This window comes from Alligator mississippiensis, chromosome 10, assembly GCF_030867095.1.
Source record: "Alligator mississippiensis isolate rAllMis1 chromosome 10, rAllMis1, whole genome shotgun sequence".
Lineage (NCBI taxonomy): Eukaryota > Metazoa > Chordata > Crocodylia > Alligatoridae > Alligator > Alligator mississippiensis.
The window spans coordinates 71,321,266-71,336,210 of record NC_081833.1 but is presented as its reverse complement, the minus strand read 5'-3'; the positions used below and the strand labels follow the sequence as shown (position 1 = coordinate 71,336,210).

The 14,945-nt window shown below is 42.4% G+C and overlaps 1 protein-coding gene across 2 annotated transcripts in view; it reads right to left on the bottom strand.

Annotated features, from left to right (window-relative positions):
• The window catches only part of CDH13 (cadherin 13), a 788,124-nt gene that overhangs the window by 342,261 nt on the left and 430,918 nt on the right, over positions 1-14,945 (bottom strand). For both annotated transcript variants that reach the window (XM_019488228.2, XM_006268561.4), the window contains exon 6: positions 5,190-5,334. In XM_019488228.2, the coding sequence (XP_019343773.1) occupies positions 5,190-5,334 (145 nt within the window). The remainder of the gene's footprint in view (positions 1-5,189; positions 5,335-14,945) is intronic.

Sequence of the window (14,945 nt, the reverse complement as noted above, 5' to 3'; positions counted from 1 at the left end):
CAAACTAGAAAAAGAAGGAAGAGTGAGAAAGTTTCTTGGGATGAAGAACAAAGGGAACCAAAGAATAAACTCTGTGAGAAGAAATTTGGAATGCTACCTGTCTTTACTGAAGGAATCTCAGGGCAGACACTAAAGTTGTGCAGCTAAGCCAGCAGTAAAAACCCTCTTGCAGGCATATGCTGCATCTTCGCTTGGGCACTACCAACCTACCCATGACAAGATGGCTATAATGGGAAGGTGCAATAATGTGGACAGGTCCATGGGTGCTTGTATGGTTCATAGTACCACAGATTTTGTGTCTCAGATTATTCAATGTACAATTAAGATGTTAACCAGCATTTCACTAACCAGAATACTCTATTAATCGTCACGCACATCACGTATTTCTTGAGCAGGGTCGGGTGGGGGGAAGGGGGGGCGAGGGCAGTGGCTCCCCTCTGCGGGCCACGCAGGCGCTGGGCTTGACGTGAGGAGGGAGGGGGTAGAGAAGTGTCGCCACGTGGGGGTGGCTGCCACCATCCCATACCACCACTATGTGCAAGCCCAGATAACCAGAACTTTTAGATAACCGGCACCCCTCTTCCCCCACTCATGCTGGTTAATACAGCTTTTACTGTATTTGCCCTTATAAAACCCCCATGAGGAAGAGGTGTGCTAATTAACCCTTTTACAAATGGGGAGCAGAGGCACCAAGAAACTGAAGGCCTATATGTCCTGCAGCAGCATGCAAATGACTGGAGCATCCTTCTCTTCTTCCTACCATAGGTTCTATAACAAGTTAATGGCAAAGCTAAGGACAGAATTCAGCCTGTATCCCTCCTCCAGAATCTGAGTTGCCAACCCAAGGGCATTTTTTTTTTTTTTTACTGACCATGTTTGCAGACTTTTTACTGATGACCAAGCATTTTTGCTTTAAAATACTGAAGTGTTTTGATCGCACCACCCCCCTCCCTGTTCTGTCTGGTGCCTCAGTCTACCTGTCTGGTGCCCTGCCTACCTGCAAGGCAACCAGCCATTACAGGCAGGTGATGGCCAATGGGGCACAGCGACAGGATGGAGGTGATGGAGCCGTGATGAAGAGCTCCTTGAAAGTTGCGGAGCTGCCCTCTCACTCAGATGCAAGGCAGTACGGGCTCTGCTTGTCCATCACAACTTGCACTTATCTCATTCTGATGATAATCTTCAGTTGAATTCACAGTTCCTTAGTATCTTCATGAACAGCTCTATTTTTTTTATGGACTTTAGAAACAAGCTTTATTAGGGTCTTTTTTGGTTTGTTTTTTTTTAAAAGACTGTCCATAAATTTACTTGAGAGGCTTGACTTAAAAGACAAATTTACAGACAGTTGGCAACTGCATTTGGAACATGCTGTCTCCTTCAAGCTTCTTCTTACCACCTTCAGGCAAATCAAGCCATCGGACCTTTCTAGACCCTACCCTCTAGGGAAAAATCCTTTCATCTTCAGTGCTACTCTAGATTGCTAAGGTTGTCTGCTTGCTGCTCCTCACTCTATTCTCTTTAAGCACATATAGGGAACCCTGCCAGCTCCCTTTTGTAGGAAGGCAAAAAAAATGACTAATGGCAACTGAACTGATTGTGAAGCTGGAAGATGGTAGGAATAATGGGAATTTTGTGTATTTATGCAGTGCAGCCAGGTTGACGCTGCATTTGGGCAGATATGTAAATGCTGTACCATAGGCACGAATGACTTCCGAACTGCATTATACATGGAGCACTACAAAGTGCTCCTGTTTGAACCACATGTAATTCGCCGCTGACAGGGCGTGAGCAAAAATATGGCTCCCCCTGCCCTGTCTCTGTACTCTGAATACTTAATGAAGACTACTTTGCATTGACAAACTCTTAAGGCACAGAGTTAATTGTTATTATGTAATGTTCTTAGAGTAAGACCTCCCTGGGAGAAACATAAGCAGGCACATTCCCTCAGACTCTGACCTTCTGCCCGGTATTTTTTCTTCCCCCTTCCCCTAAAACACAACCATAAATTATAATCAGCTTGCCCACGTACAAGACACAGAATCATAATAACATAAAAATTAAAGGCCTACCATCGTCTCATCTAATCCACCCTCTCTGGCCGCGTCCAGATGAGTGTGGCCGTGCGGTCTGTGATGTCGCAGACCTGTCTGCAGCACCGTACACTTGGGCATTTCCCACGCTGCTACCTTGCAGTGAAGGGTGGGTTTTTTGACCCCGGGATATCCCAGAGTAAAAAAAAAAAAACAGTGGAGAAAAAAAGTGGGACAATGCTGGTGGCGGTAGTGCGTGCCACTTAAAACTGGAGCCTGGCTGGCCGGAGGCATCTTCTGGCTGCTGTCCAGGCTCCCAGCCGCAGGAGTGATGCAGCTGCAGCTTCCCCAGCCCCCAGGATCCGAAGTAAGGCTGCTGGGGCCAGCATAGTAGCTGGCCCCATCCTCCTCTACCCCACTAAGGGTAACCGCCAGAGGGCATGTGGCACAGGCGTTTCCTGGGGACAACTAGCAGCAGCACCGGTGTCCACGCTCGTCTGGACACAGCTTGTCAATGCAAAGTTATGTGAATCAAAGCACAAGCAAGAAGAAATGCTTCCACGACCTTCCATGAAAACTGTTCTGCAGGTAACCAGCTCCCAACTAAGGGTTTTTGATGCCCAGCTCCAACTGGCTCCTAACGAATTTCCTCCCTTTCACTATGTAGCGTATGACCATTCAACCGTGCTGCCTACATCTTTTGAAACCACTTTATATATTTTCCCATGCTGATCGTTCTTCTTTTTGGTGATAATTAATAGAGACCAGAATGCATTTGAATTTTTAGCACCAATCAAGTGTAAAATCCCAGTTATATATTCCCTGGGTAAGAATGAATAATTTAATGTAAACTGCAAAAAAAAATTAAATTTATGTCTGTATTACAGATGACTTTTTATTTTTAATTTCTGGATGCTAACAGCAATAGAAGTATTCGTATATATTTATCTATCTATCCTTTCTGGGAACTTTTGGGTAAAGAAAGCCTTGGGTTTTGTTTTAAAGCTAGATTTTGTTCAAATCCTGACAAATATGTTGATATCTTTTATTGGACCAATTATACAGTTGGGATAGAGCTAGACAAGCTTTCAAAGGCACGGCATTCTTCATCCGGTCATCCATCACAGCTATAACATCACTCTTACACTACTACACAATATGACCTCATAGGAACCTGCTGTTATGATGGACACTGGGTTTGGATACCTGAAAAAGTGATATAACTTCAGGATACTCAAAGGCTTCCCTCCACAGTCCCACAAATAACCACACAATTTGTTTCATTGTTTCCTTAACCCCATGGCTCTTAAATATCACACAGCTATCTGGAGAAAGTAATGGAAATCATTAGCTGGCCTGCTGGATGATAGGTTTAACTGTGCATACCAAGAAACTGCTTACGTTGCAGTCTAAAGAAACAAAAAAAAGTAATGAAACCGGCCACTTGATCTGATTAGGTAGAGTCATACTCTGTTATCTACTATTGATTGGTGTGTACAAAAGAACTGGAGAGAAACTCTCATAACTGTGCACGTGCCATCAGGGATGAAGCTCCTATTCCTCTATAAAGAGAACGATGGTGGTGGTGGGGAGGAGGATTTAGGAATAAACTTTAGGGGAAGTTTCTTGTGGCTTCCTCACCGTTCACCAATATCAGAAGCAGGCAAAACACAACATTAGAAAACAGTTGATTTTCCACTTGGATAATCAATCTGTTGAACATGACACTAATTTCTCTCTGGTTAGAATAAAAAGGTGGTCAATCTCCTAAATTTTCCTGCTGGTGCTTTGCCCACTGGTTAAATGCTGCACTATTCAACATTGGACATTTATCTGAACACCCTTCTCTTTTAATCAAACAGGACAGCAGCTCATAATGAAATTCAAATCTGAAGCCAACCAAGGGAGAATAACTCTGTACTAATACATAAAACTTGCTGAAAAACCTAAAAGGTGTCTAGTGACCACATCAATGATAAAGTTCGAACAGAGATTAATATCTGTTCTTATGAAAGGTTTAATAGATCAAAGGGGAAGGAGAAACTGATTTCCCTTGGTTACATGCCCATATACTGAGCTCAAACAAATATTAATTGTTCAAAATAATATATACGTATTTGATTGCAGCCTGAAAGATTGCAACGTGGCCAACAGCCAAACCCCAGAGTCATTACTCAGTCACAGCTTTCCCTGGCTAAGATGTATGGGTTTAACCTTTTTTATTAATATGTAGAAACAGACTAACAGATGTATGGTCCGGTTGTAATCCCACCTGTATCCCTCCGAAGCAACTTGTCCTCATTCACATTACTTTAAATCAGATCAGAATTATATCTGATCATATAAATACAAATGAAGTGCAAATAACTCCCAACCAGAATTCAACAGTTACTTAAAAACTCACAGCTATATTACACAACTGCAAAAGATAGGACCTGGCACAGAATACAACCAAGTGTAACCACAGGAAGAGTTAAGACAGAGAGACTATTCATATCCAAGCTACAATTTGGAAGGATGTTCTGTTCTAAGACCCTTAATTTTACAGAAAATGCCAAGTGAAACACATACAATCATCAAATATATACTTGATTAGCGAGGAAATGTTCACTGCTAGTGCCAGTCTCCACTATATATTTTTATGTTGTTGTATCAACATGCTATAATAGCTAAAATTTCCCTAAAATATGAGCATATTTTTCAATACAGTTTCCACTTGTTCTTGTCATTTCTCTCTCACATGGGCATTGCACCAACACATAAATCCTGCTAGCAGCTAATCTAGCTGTGAACAGGCACAATTCCCACCCTGAGCAGAAGCCACACATGCTGTATTTAGTTTGAACCTTAATTTTATCCTGGGGTTTGTCTCTTTTGGTAACCCAGATAAAAATAACAAAACAAGAACTTCAGCCAGAGCTTTCTTCCCAAGCAATATTGTTTGTAGGATTTCCCTGAAGACACTTCTCCGTCCCAGAAACCATTACCCTTTGCTCAAAGGGCTCCTCCCACATCCCTTGTATGCAGGGAGGAGTTAATGAGCCGTGCCCTTCTTACAGAGTCAGCAGGAATCATTCTGCAAAGGAAAAAGCATGCATATATCGGATGGGAGAATTAGGCCTATAGGAGCTTCCGGAGGCATAGCTGACATCAGCGTACCTGTAGGTGATCCTTCCATGACATGTCCAATGTACGGTCCTTCCCTGAAGATGGGCCTGTTGTCATTCTGATCGATGATTATGATATCCAGAGGGACAGGGGTTTCGATACTTTTCCCGGTTGCGTCCATGATCTCAACTTGCAGCTGTGCAAGCAAAGAGACAGGAGGACATGAATTAGTTCATGATCAGGACACAATAAACAAGTAGCATGTAAAAAAAATAGCTTACATCCATATTGCTGTAACAAGCCCCTGGTGAAGTTTTAACACTTTGGTGTCAGAAGGGGATTCTCCGAGATGGGGCTATCAGAAAAATGGGTTGGAGTTCAGGGAAGAAACAGAGAGCGAGAGAGAGTGTCAGGTTGTGGGGAGATCCCTACTTGGATAGTTTTCAATCCATTTGCCAAGTTTTCTGAAGAATGCAATGGAGGGGAAGAGGAAGAAATACAATTTGACACTAAGAAACGAATATTTGCTCAAAATTAGTTTCTATTTTTTCTTTAAGCATAATTACACTTAAGGGGAACAGGAACAAAATACATCACAAGATCAGAAGATACAAATAGACTGTCATCAGGAAAAATAACAGTAACGTTTTTATACTAAATGGGTTGCCTCCTCCATGAGAAGATGAAGTAAATCAGCACAGAATTTGATCCATCCGTGTTCAGCATTTGCAAGTCCCAAAAAGCATGGCATGGAGAAAATAACCTTACACATGAAAAACATGAAGCCAAGACTTGCACACCAAATGGCTCCAGCAACAGTGTAACATTGCTTTTTCCCTCCTGTTTATTCAGTTTTTTAACTTAGCAGAAATGGGAAATTGTCTGCAATATCAGCTGCCACTATTTGTTGACACGTCAAACGCAGCAAACACACATCAAAGGCATGATGCAGCAGAAACATGAGTCGCCCAATGCAAGAGATGCTCTTCCCATTTCTAGGATAGGTGGCTTTTGTTCCAGCATAATGCATTGCTACCCTCCGTCATGAACACGATGATAATAGGGGTTTATTGCAACTGATGCTTGCTTCCGTATCCATCGTACAAAAAAACTAATGACTTTTGGCCCAAACAATTGGAAAAGCAAAGAGCACGGCTTTTGGTACCATTGAGCTCTGATTTGGGATAATAGCTTACAAAGTCAGAAACAAGGCAGGGCTGACTGATCAAAAAATACACAACTTCGGAACAAACTGTTTGCACTTCCTATTGCAAATTGGTAGATGGCTTTAATACCTAAATATTTCTTTAGATTAGTGAAATCTACCAAATTGCCTCTCCCGGCTTATATATCCAATGGTTTTGAAGAAAAATAAATGGCTATTTGACAAAAAGAACAATGTTAATATGATAATAGGGTGCTGTCAGATCTGATGTCATTATCCGTGAAGGGTTTTATGTATTTCTGAATTGTGTTTGCTTATCATCTGAGAGCTGACAACCATGCATAGCATGCGCTGCATGGTGATGAACCGTGGGCTTTCAGAAAGTTTCCCTGAAGACTGCTTATTACCAGGTGAATCTCAGAAGTCTATTGGATTTCCCATATCTTCCAGTCAGGGCTTGCTTTCAAGTTTTCCTTCCATATCAACCTTACTTCACGGACATGGCAACCTACCAATGCGCTCATTCTCAAGAAAAAAAAAGTTAGCTTGCTTTCGTGACCTTGGGATACTAACTGGATTTGCAGTGGAGAAGCATGGGTTTAGTTAAAATAGACTTGTCATTGTTCACTTGTCTGAGGAGCTCACAAAGTGTGGCTGCAATTTAGGAATGTGCTTTTCAAGCAGATCAAAGCAAAACAACTGGGAATCTTTCTGGTTTTATATACAGACTGAGAGGCGGTTAGCTGTGTTGGTCTGAAGTCAGGCAGACGGTAGGGCAGATGTCATGTTACCTTAAAAACATGTTACCTGTTGATCCTGTTCTGATTGTTCTGGGGTGGCACTTAAACAGGTATGGGACAATTTTTTTTATACATGTATCTTGAATAATAATGAGCCCCGACTGTCCTGGCAAAAAGTGTTTTATCTCAGTATTTCAAGGGTACTTCACGGGTACTCAGAGCGGGACAGAGGGGATCCCAGGATAAAAGGCTTTGTTCTGTAGGAAATCAGCCATCTCAGACTAACCGGTTCAGAGAGGCATGAGCTTTCATAGACTAATAACTATTTTAATGTGGCCCTGATTAGTCTGGGATATGACCCACACCAACACAGAGGTGGCACAGCATCTACACAGAGCTGTCAGAGAGGCAATGAAGCTAAAGTAGCCGTGATTGTTCCAAGGCAGGGTTAATCTGAATAATTCACAGATACTTAATACAGGACATTGAGCTTGGCTGTTTGTAATGGCTGGAGTTGATGTGGAACAAATCAAACCAGTTGTCTCTTCTTAGCTATAGGCAACAACCTACTTCATCCGGTGAATAGGCTGACAGAAAGAATAAGGTTCATTCACCTGAATGTAACATCTGCCTATAATACCAGGTTCATTCACTTGATCCTCCACCAACTTCATGTATATCATCACTTGGTTACAAAGCCCCTCTGCCGGATATATTGGACAGATGGGGTGATCCCTATGGAAAAGAATGAGTGGACGCCAATCTGGTATCAATTCCAGAAGCATAAAAAACTGAAGGCAGATTGCTTTAACATCCCTGAATACATCATCACTGAGCTCCGAGTAGCCGTCCTTAAACAAGACAATTTTAAAGGCCACCTTTAAAAGTAAAATTGTGAACAAAAAAAATCCACAGACTGGATTTTTCTTAACTATGTGTTCAGCTGGGAATCTTATCCCATTACCCGAGCTAGCTGTTAACTCTGTGTCCCTCAAGGTGGTAACTGCCTTGTTCATCTCATGGCGTTATCACACATTCACTTATAACCTGCAAATCATTGGACGGTTAATAGGTTATTAAAGTTAGTAAGTGTTCAGTGATAAACCCTGTGTGAAAGGGAGCAATTTTGCAGGGTCCATGAGAGCACTTAACACATGTTTGAATGTGTGTCTGCTTGAGTTTTAACTTCACTTAGTGTTAAACTGAATGTGTGGTTCAGTTGGTCTAATCAACCCGCTCTTATCCTCTCTTATCGGTGTCCCGTCCCCACCATCCCTTTCTCATCTATAAAAAACACTTTCGTTCTGCCAGTCCATTCTAGCATCTGACGATGAACGCTGTTAGGTAAAAAAGCCCATGCCTCTCTGAACCACTTGGTCTTGATGGTGCCTAACCCTACTTCAAGGCTTTAGCTAGTAATTTCACAGATTGCTCCTGGTCCATCGTCACTGCCAAATGCTTTTTTTAAATTTGAAGCTCTGTTCAGCCTTGGGGTTGCCCACTTTAATTGAGTGTGAAAGCTTCTACTCCATAAAATATCTGGGGCACAGGTAGGGCAGCCAAGAATTGATCTAATTCACCACATGCCCTAAACAGCCGGCTTTGGCAAAGGTCCTACGAGCCTTGGCACAAAAAGAAAGTTGCTCTCTCTAACCCTTGATGCAACACCTGTAAATATGTCATTTCCCTCTCCTCGGTATCCACCCTTCATCCCCTACTCCACTGCATTTTAAAAAAAGGCTTTTAAAACGTGTTGTAAATTTACCCCAAACAACGGGTTGGTGATACCTTTGTATCCCTGGAAAGTGTGTGCAATATTACATGGCCAGAAGAAATAGTTATTTTTCAAGTGAGTATTGAGGGTCTGACTTGTAATTCAGGCACATGCAGACAATTGCCCAGAGACATGCCATACCAAGTGCAGGGCTTGAATTCTGCCGTGTCTGTGCACTGGATTCAGTACAGCAGCAGCTGGACTATTTGCTGCCGAATCCAGGACCAGGGACTAAAACAAGGATTCAGGGGTTTCAGGACATGCTCATTCAACCTGCACCACTGCTCCACTGGAGGGTCCTTCCTCACCTTATTAAGCAAACAATAGTCATGTTGCCATCTTGGCATTATCAGCAATGCCAACTCTCATGAAAAAAAAAATCAGGACACTCCCGATTTCCAAGTCAAATGAACCCTGACTCATGATCTCCTGAAAGAGAGATCAAATCTCAGGATTTTTTCTTCTGGCACATGTAGAGAGCATCAAGCTGGTAAGTCTGTGGAGGGGAAAGGGTGGGGGTGGAGGGAAGGGGCAGGAGGGAGGACATCGAGGTCCCCATGCTGAGAGAGGGAGTGGGGCATGGGTTGGGGTGAATTGGGCTCTGGGGCTGGAGAGGCAAGGGGTGCATGTGCCCCACAATTATGTGTGCAGGACAGAGGAGGGCTGGCGCTCTGCGCCCTGCTGCCTTTGCCTTGGGAACTGCGTGCACACACTTCATAAATAGCATCTCATGATTTACATGCCAAATCTCTTGATTTTTAAGAGTTTGTCTCATGCTTTTTGACATGGTGGGATTGGCAATACTGCATTAGGACTGATCCTAAAGACATGCCAGCTGAAAGCCCTGTGCAGGCGTTAACAAACTAATCTCTGAGCAAAACTGGAGGAAGGGGCTATATGAAGTTTTTTTTTGGGGGGGGGGGGGGTTTTGGGGGGTTGTTTTTTTTTTACAAACTCATTTCACAGGATTGTCAAGCCCTCATTTTTGCTTTCAGAAAAGTGTCTTGGCCAGTTTGCCTTTTCACAATTAATTTCTAACTAAATGTCACGTCTCCTCCCTGGCTACCTTCATCCTGCCCTGATTGCCAGTTGCAATGGGTGTTTTATATTCTTCTCCTATTTTCTTCTTTGCTGCCTTGCTACTCCCTCCTCAGCGTGCTGTCCTAACCTTGGGGACTTGGCACCTTACGCTGCACTTGTTTATTTCTTCTCTGCTTATTTTCAAGTCTCCCCTGAATCAAACATCCTGTTCACTCTTACCATCTGAGGATAGCAGGTATTAGTTGGAAAAATATAAGTCAATTTTAAGGTAGTCTTTTCTCCTGCGTTCCCTGTGTATTTCGCTTAGCTATTCCTGTCTTTTCAGCTGTTAGCTCTTCGAGTCAGGAATCAGCTATTGTGCATTTATAAAACAGCCAGGCATATTGTTGGCATGATACAAATAAATAAATCCTCATTTACAGTAAGCACTATGCCAACCACTTTCGATTTGTTCTTGGCCGGAGCAAATATGATATGGAAGGATATAGCACCACATGCATACTTACATAAAATATCCCGTATGCTGCTGCATGCAAGCATGCGTGAACAGGCCTACGTTAAAATCAGGCCAGGACGTAAAAAAGCCAGGAACATGGTTGGTCACCTCCAAAATGGCAAAGGGTCTAGATCAGATCCTGCGTTTCCTGCAGGTTCCACCCCATGGTTCCACCAGGATGGAAGGCCATGTCAAGATGCAGAAATATTTCAAGTGTCAGCCGTTATAAGCAGGGACCTATTCAATTCATGATTTTGTGGAAATCTAGAAATCAGGCATTGTCTGCAAAATTCCCCTCTCCAAATAACTTACTAAAATAAAATGCTGCCTCCCCAGTGGGAGTTGGAGGGGGAGCAGAAGGGGGATGCTGGCTGAAGGGGAGGAGCCCAAGTGGGCCCTCCCCCCACTGCTGATTGGCTCAGAGGGCTGCCTGTCTTGTGGCTTCATCCCTCTCTGCCAATCAGCAGTGAGGGATGGTGCTGCATGACAGACAGCCCCCTCGGTCAATCAGTAGCAAGGGGCAGGGGCGCAGGATGGACAGCCCTCTCAACCAAGGAACCTCAAGAGGTCATCTAGTCCAACCCCCTGCACCAAGCAGGACCAGCCCCAGCTAGATCATCCCAGCCAAAGCTTTGTCTAGCTGGGCCTTGATGGAGCTTCCACCACCTCTCTGTGTAACCTGTTAAAGTGTTTTACTACTCTCCTAGTGAGAATATCTTCCTAATATCCAACCTAAACTTCCCCTTGCTGCAACTGGAGCCCATTGGTCCTTGCTCTGTCATCTGCCACCACTGAGAACAGCCCAGCTCCATCCTTTTTCAAACATCCCTTCAGGTAGTTGAAGGCTTCTATTAAATCCCCTCTCAGTCTTCTCTTCTCTGAACAAAATAAGCCCAGTTCCCTCATCTTTTCATAAGTCATGTCCCCCAGCCATTTTTATTGCCCTCCGCTGGATTCTGTCCAGTTTGTCCACATCCTTTCTGTAGTGGGGGGCCCAAAACTGGAGACAAGACTCCAGATGTGGCCTCACCAGTGCTGAATAGAGGGGAATAATTATTTCCCTTGACCTGTTGGCAACACACCTACCAATACAGCCCAGGATGCTTTTAGCCTTCTTGACAACAAGGGCACACACTTGCTCATATTCAGCTGATTGTACACTGTTACCCCCAGGTCCTTTTTTGCAGAGCTGCTGCCCAGCCAGTCAGCCCTCAGCCTGTACCCGTGCATGGGATTGTTCCATCCTAAGTGCAAGAGCTTGCATTTGTCCTTATTGAACCTCATGAGATTTCTTTTGACCCAATCCTCCAATTTGTCTAGGTCATTCTGAACCCTAGCCCTACCCTCCAGTGTGCATCTACTACTCCCCGCCCCAGCTTGGTGTCAACTGCAAACTTGCTGAGGGTGCACTCTATGCCATCTTCCAGGTTGTTGATGAAGACACTGAACAAAACCATCCCAAGGAGTGAACCCTGGGGCACTCCACTTGATCCTGGCTGCCAACTAGACATCGAACCATTGATTAGTACCCTCTGAGCCCGATGCTCCAGCCAGTTTTCTATCCACCTTACAGCCCATTCATCCAGCCCATACTTCCTTAGATTGCCCGTGAGAATGCTGTGGGAGACTGCATCAAATGCCTTACTAAAATCAAGCTATACCACATCTACTGGTCTCCCTGCATCCACAGAGCCATCTCATCAAAACAGACAATCAGGTTGATTAGGCATGACTTGTCCCTGTTGAATCCATGCTGACTCCAAGTAATGCTGCTGTTTCCCAAACTACCAAACCAAACTTTTTTCCCATTCTATCCTTAACCTCCAAAAAAACCAAGGTTCCAAATGGCTTTTAAGACATATCTTGCATATTTAAGAGAATGCATAGCTAGCAGGTTGTGGGTGTATAAAGAGCCAAGCCTTCAAGGTTTTTGAAGTTTTCCTGGTCAACATGCATTTTCCAGTATCAAGTGCCCTGATCTCATGTTCAGATTATGATGACAGAGGACTGGATTTTATTAATCCCTTTCTACACTGTACTTCTTGAGAGGTTTTCATGATCCTTATAGCCAGCTGACCTGTTTTATTTCTTTTTTTTTCTTCTTCTTCCAGGCTGCTTTCTAGAATGATAGCTTGGAGCATATAACTTATGACCTTTTATGACCATCAGTCTTTATGCATAGTGTTGGTGTTCCAGGCTAGTTGGCCCTCTAACCTGTTGTGCCTGACATAGAAAATATTATATTGGCTATTAGGCAAATTTAGAACCATCCTAGGGAGGGAGAAGAGCTATTTAAGCTAAAGGACAATGTTGGCATAAGTTCAAATGGGTATAAATTAGCCATGAATAAATTTAGCCTGGAAATTACAAAGTTGTTAACTATCAGAGGAGTGAGGTTTTGGAGCTGCCTTTTAATAGAAGTAGAGGGACAAAAAAACCTAACTAGTTTTAAGATGGATCTCAGTCTGTTTATGAAAGGGATTGTATTACATGTTTGTGATAACAAGGAACTGGACCTGTTGACCTAAATAATAAAATAACTCCAGGAACAACTGATCATTGTTAACCAAATGGAAAGTCTTTGGCAAATAAATGAACACCAGCCCCAGCTTTCTACTTAAATTATTACAAGAAAAGCTAAGAAGAATGATTGCCCTCTGAATGTCACAACCTAAAATGTTACAAGGCATTACATTCATCATGATTTCGCCTGTATAATTAACAATAATCAAGCTAGTTTTAGAGAAAGCACATACATCTCGCCTTTAGGAAAATAAGACAATCAGGAAATGTTCTACTTCAGAACATTTCAGACTTTAAATGTGTATCTGTTTTTGGTTGATGCCCTTAGCCTGGGTAATAAATGTCAGGCAGACTTAAAGAGATCAATAGAACAGGCAGAGGTTTTAGGAGTACTGCAATATGGAAGAGAAAGATTTCATAGATTTCATAGATTTTCAGGGTCAGAAAAGATCTCAGCAGATCATCGAATAATGGATTTTAGTCTAAACCTTATAAGACAATCACCTCTCAGCACTAATTACTCCAAAAAAGGGCTGTTTATTTATAAATAAATAAAAATTTTCATCAAATTGATGCTATCATAACTGAAGTGACAGCCTTCAGCAGGAGGAAAAAAAACTCTTAGGACAGTAAATTAGAAAGATCTTTTCTCTCAAAAGTTACTTTTTAATTGCAAAACTACTGTTTGGCATACTGGTGCACAATGCAGCATCCATCACGTGTCTTAACAATGCTTATATTAGTCAAGATTTGTAAATGGCAGCTGTTCAGATTACAACACACCCCATCACCACCTTTCCTTAGGGCAAACAAAGCTCTTGACTGTGTTGAGTGGTTGTTTATAGGCAAGGATGTATTAGGGTGATTTCTTTTCTTGGATGAACTATGTACTTATGTAACTATGTACTATGTAAGGTAGACAAGATTTTGAATGTAAGGCCAACCTGTTTCTTGCGTCTTTTACCAGCCGGCAAGTTGACCCATAATCCAAAGAGAAGCCAACTAAAATGTTTTCATAACTAGATAGCAACTATACATTTCAATCTGAGATTGAGAAGGCTTCACATCAATGGATTCACATCAATTTTTGGGAAAATCATGACCTGGTTAGTTAAATCCCATATAAGTACATTTCTTTCTCTTACTGTACATAATCCAGCAGTTATATACTGACAAAACACAGAAATATTGAGGGTGGAATGGCATTACAGATGCTTAGCCACTTTATAGGACAGAAGTGTTATTCACAGATCTGTTTTTAGTGCTCTTTATGGATCCTTGCATCCTCCTGCTCAACAGAATACCTCATTCTGAAAACCTAAGTATCTAATTAGGTATTCGGAGGTATTGGGAATTAGGTATTAGGAATTAAGGCATTAGGAATACCAAATTCAGAATACCTGACTGCGATATAGTGTTGTCATCATAACCAAATATGGCTAGCAGTTAAAAACCAGAGGCTCCATTCCTGCCACTATCAGTATTAGTAATAGTCTTCCTATTTCTGATTTCTCATATTATAATTGTTTCAAGTCACTATACCTGGTTTCTGTTGAAGCCTGAAGGAGTGTCATACTGTCTCCCTTCTGGTACTCTGCATACAAACATATGCCTCTTTCTGCTCTGGCCAAATAATGGCCACATGCCAGGCTTATAGGAGCTAGTCAGGAGTTTTTTCTCCCTCTGCTTGGAAGGCCTTGTTTGATTCTGCACTTTCCACCAGATATAATTCTCAATACATCTCAAAGATCAATACATCTTCTGGTCTGTTTATCAACACTATTCTTATTCTGACTGTTGATCTGTTGCCAATTTATGCGCTTTCCATAATTTCCCCCATCTGGCTCAATGGGTAGTTTCAGGGATAACTAGAAACCAGGTACACATTAATTCTTCTAAACAATGCTACCCGACTTCTCCTATTAATGTAATGCAACCATCTTTGGCCTGAAATGCAGCAGGTATTCTAGAGTCCCCATCAACCATACATAATCTTTTCACAGGCAGTATAGAACAGTAATGTGTATACAGCTGAAACTGGGCAGGGAACATAGGGAAGATACAGCAA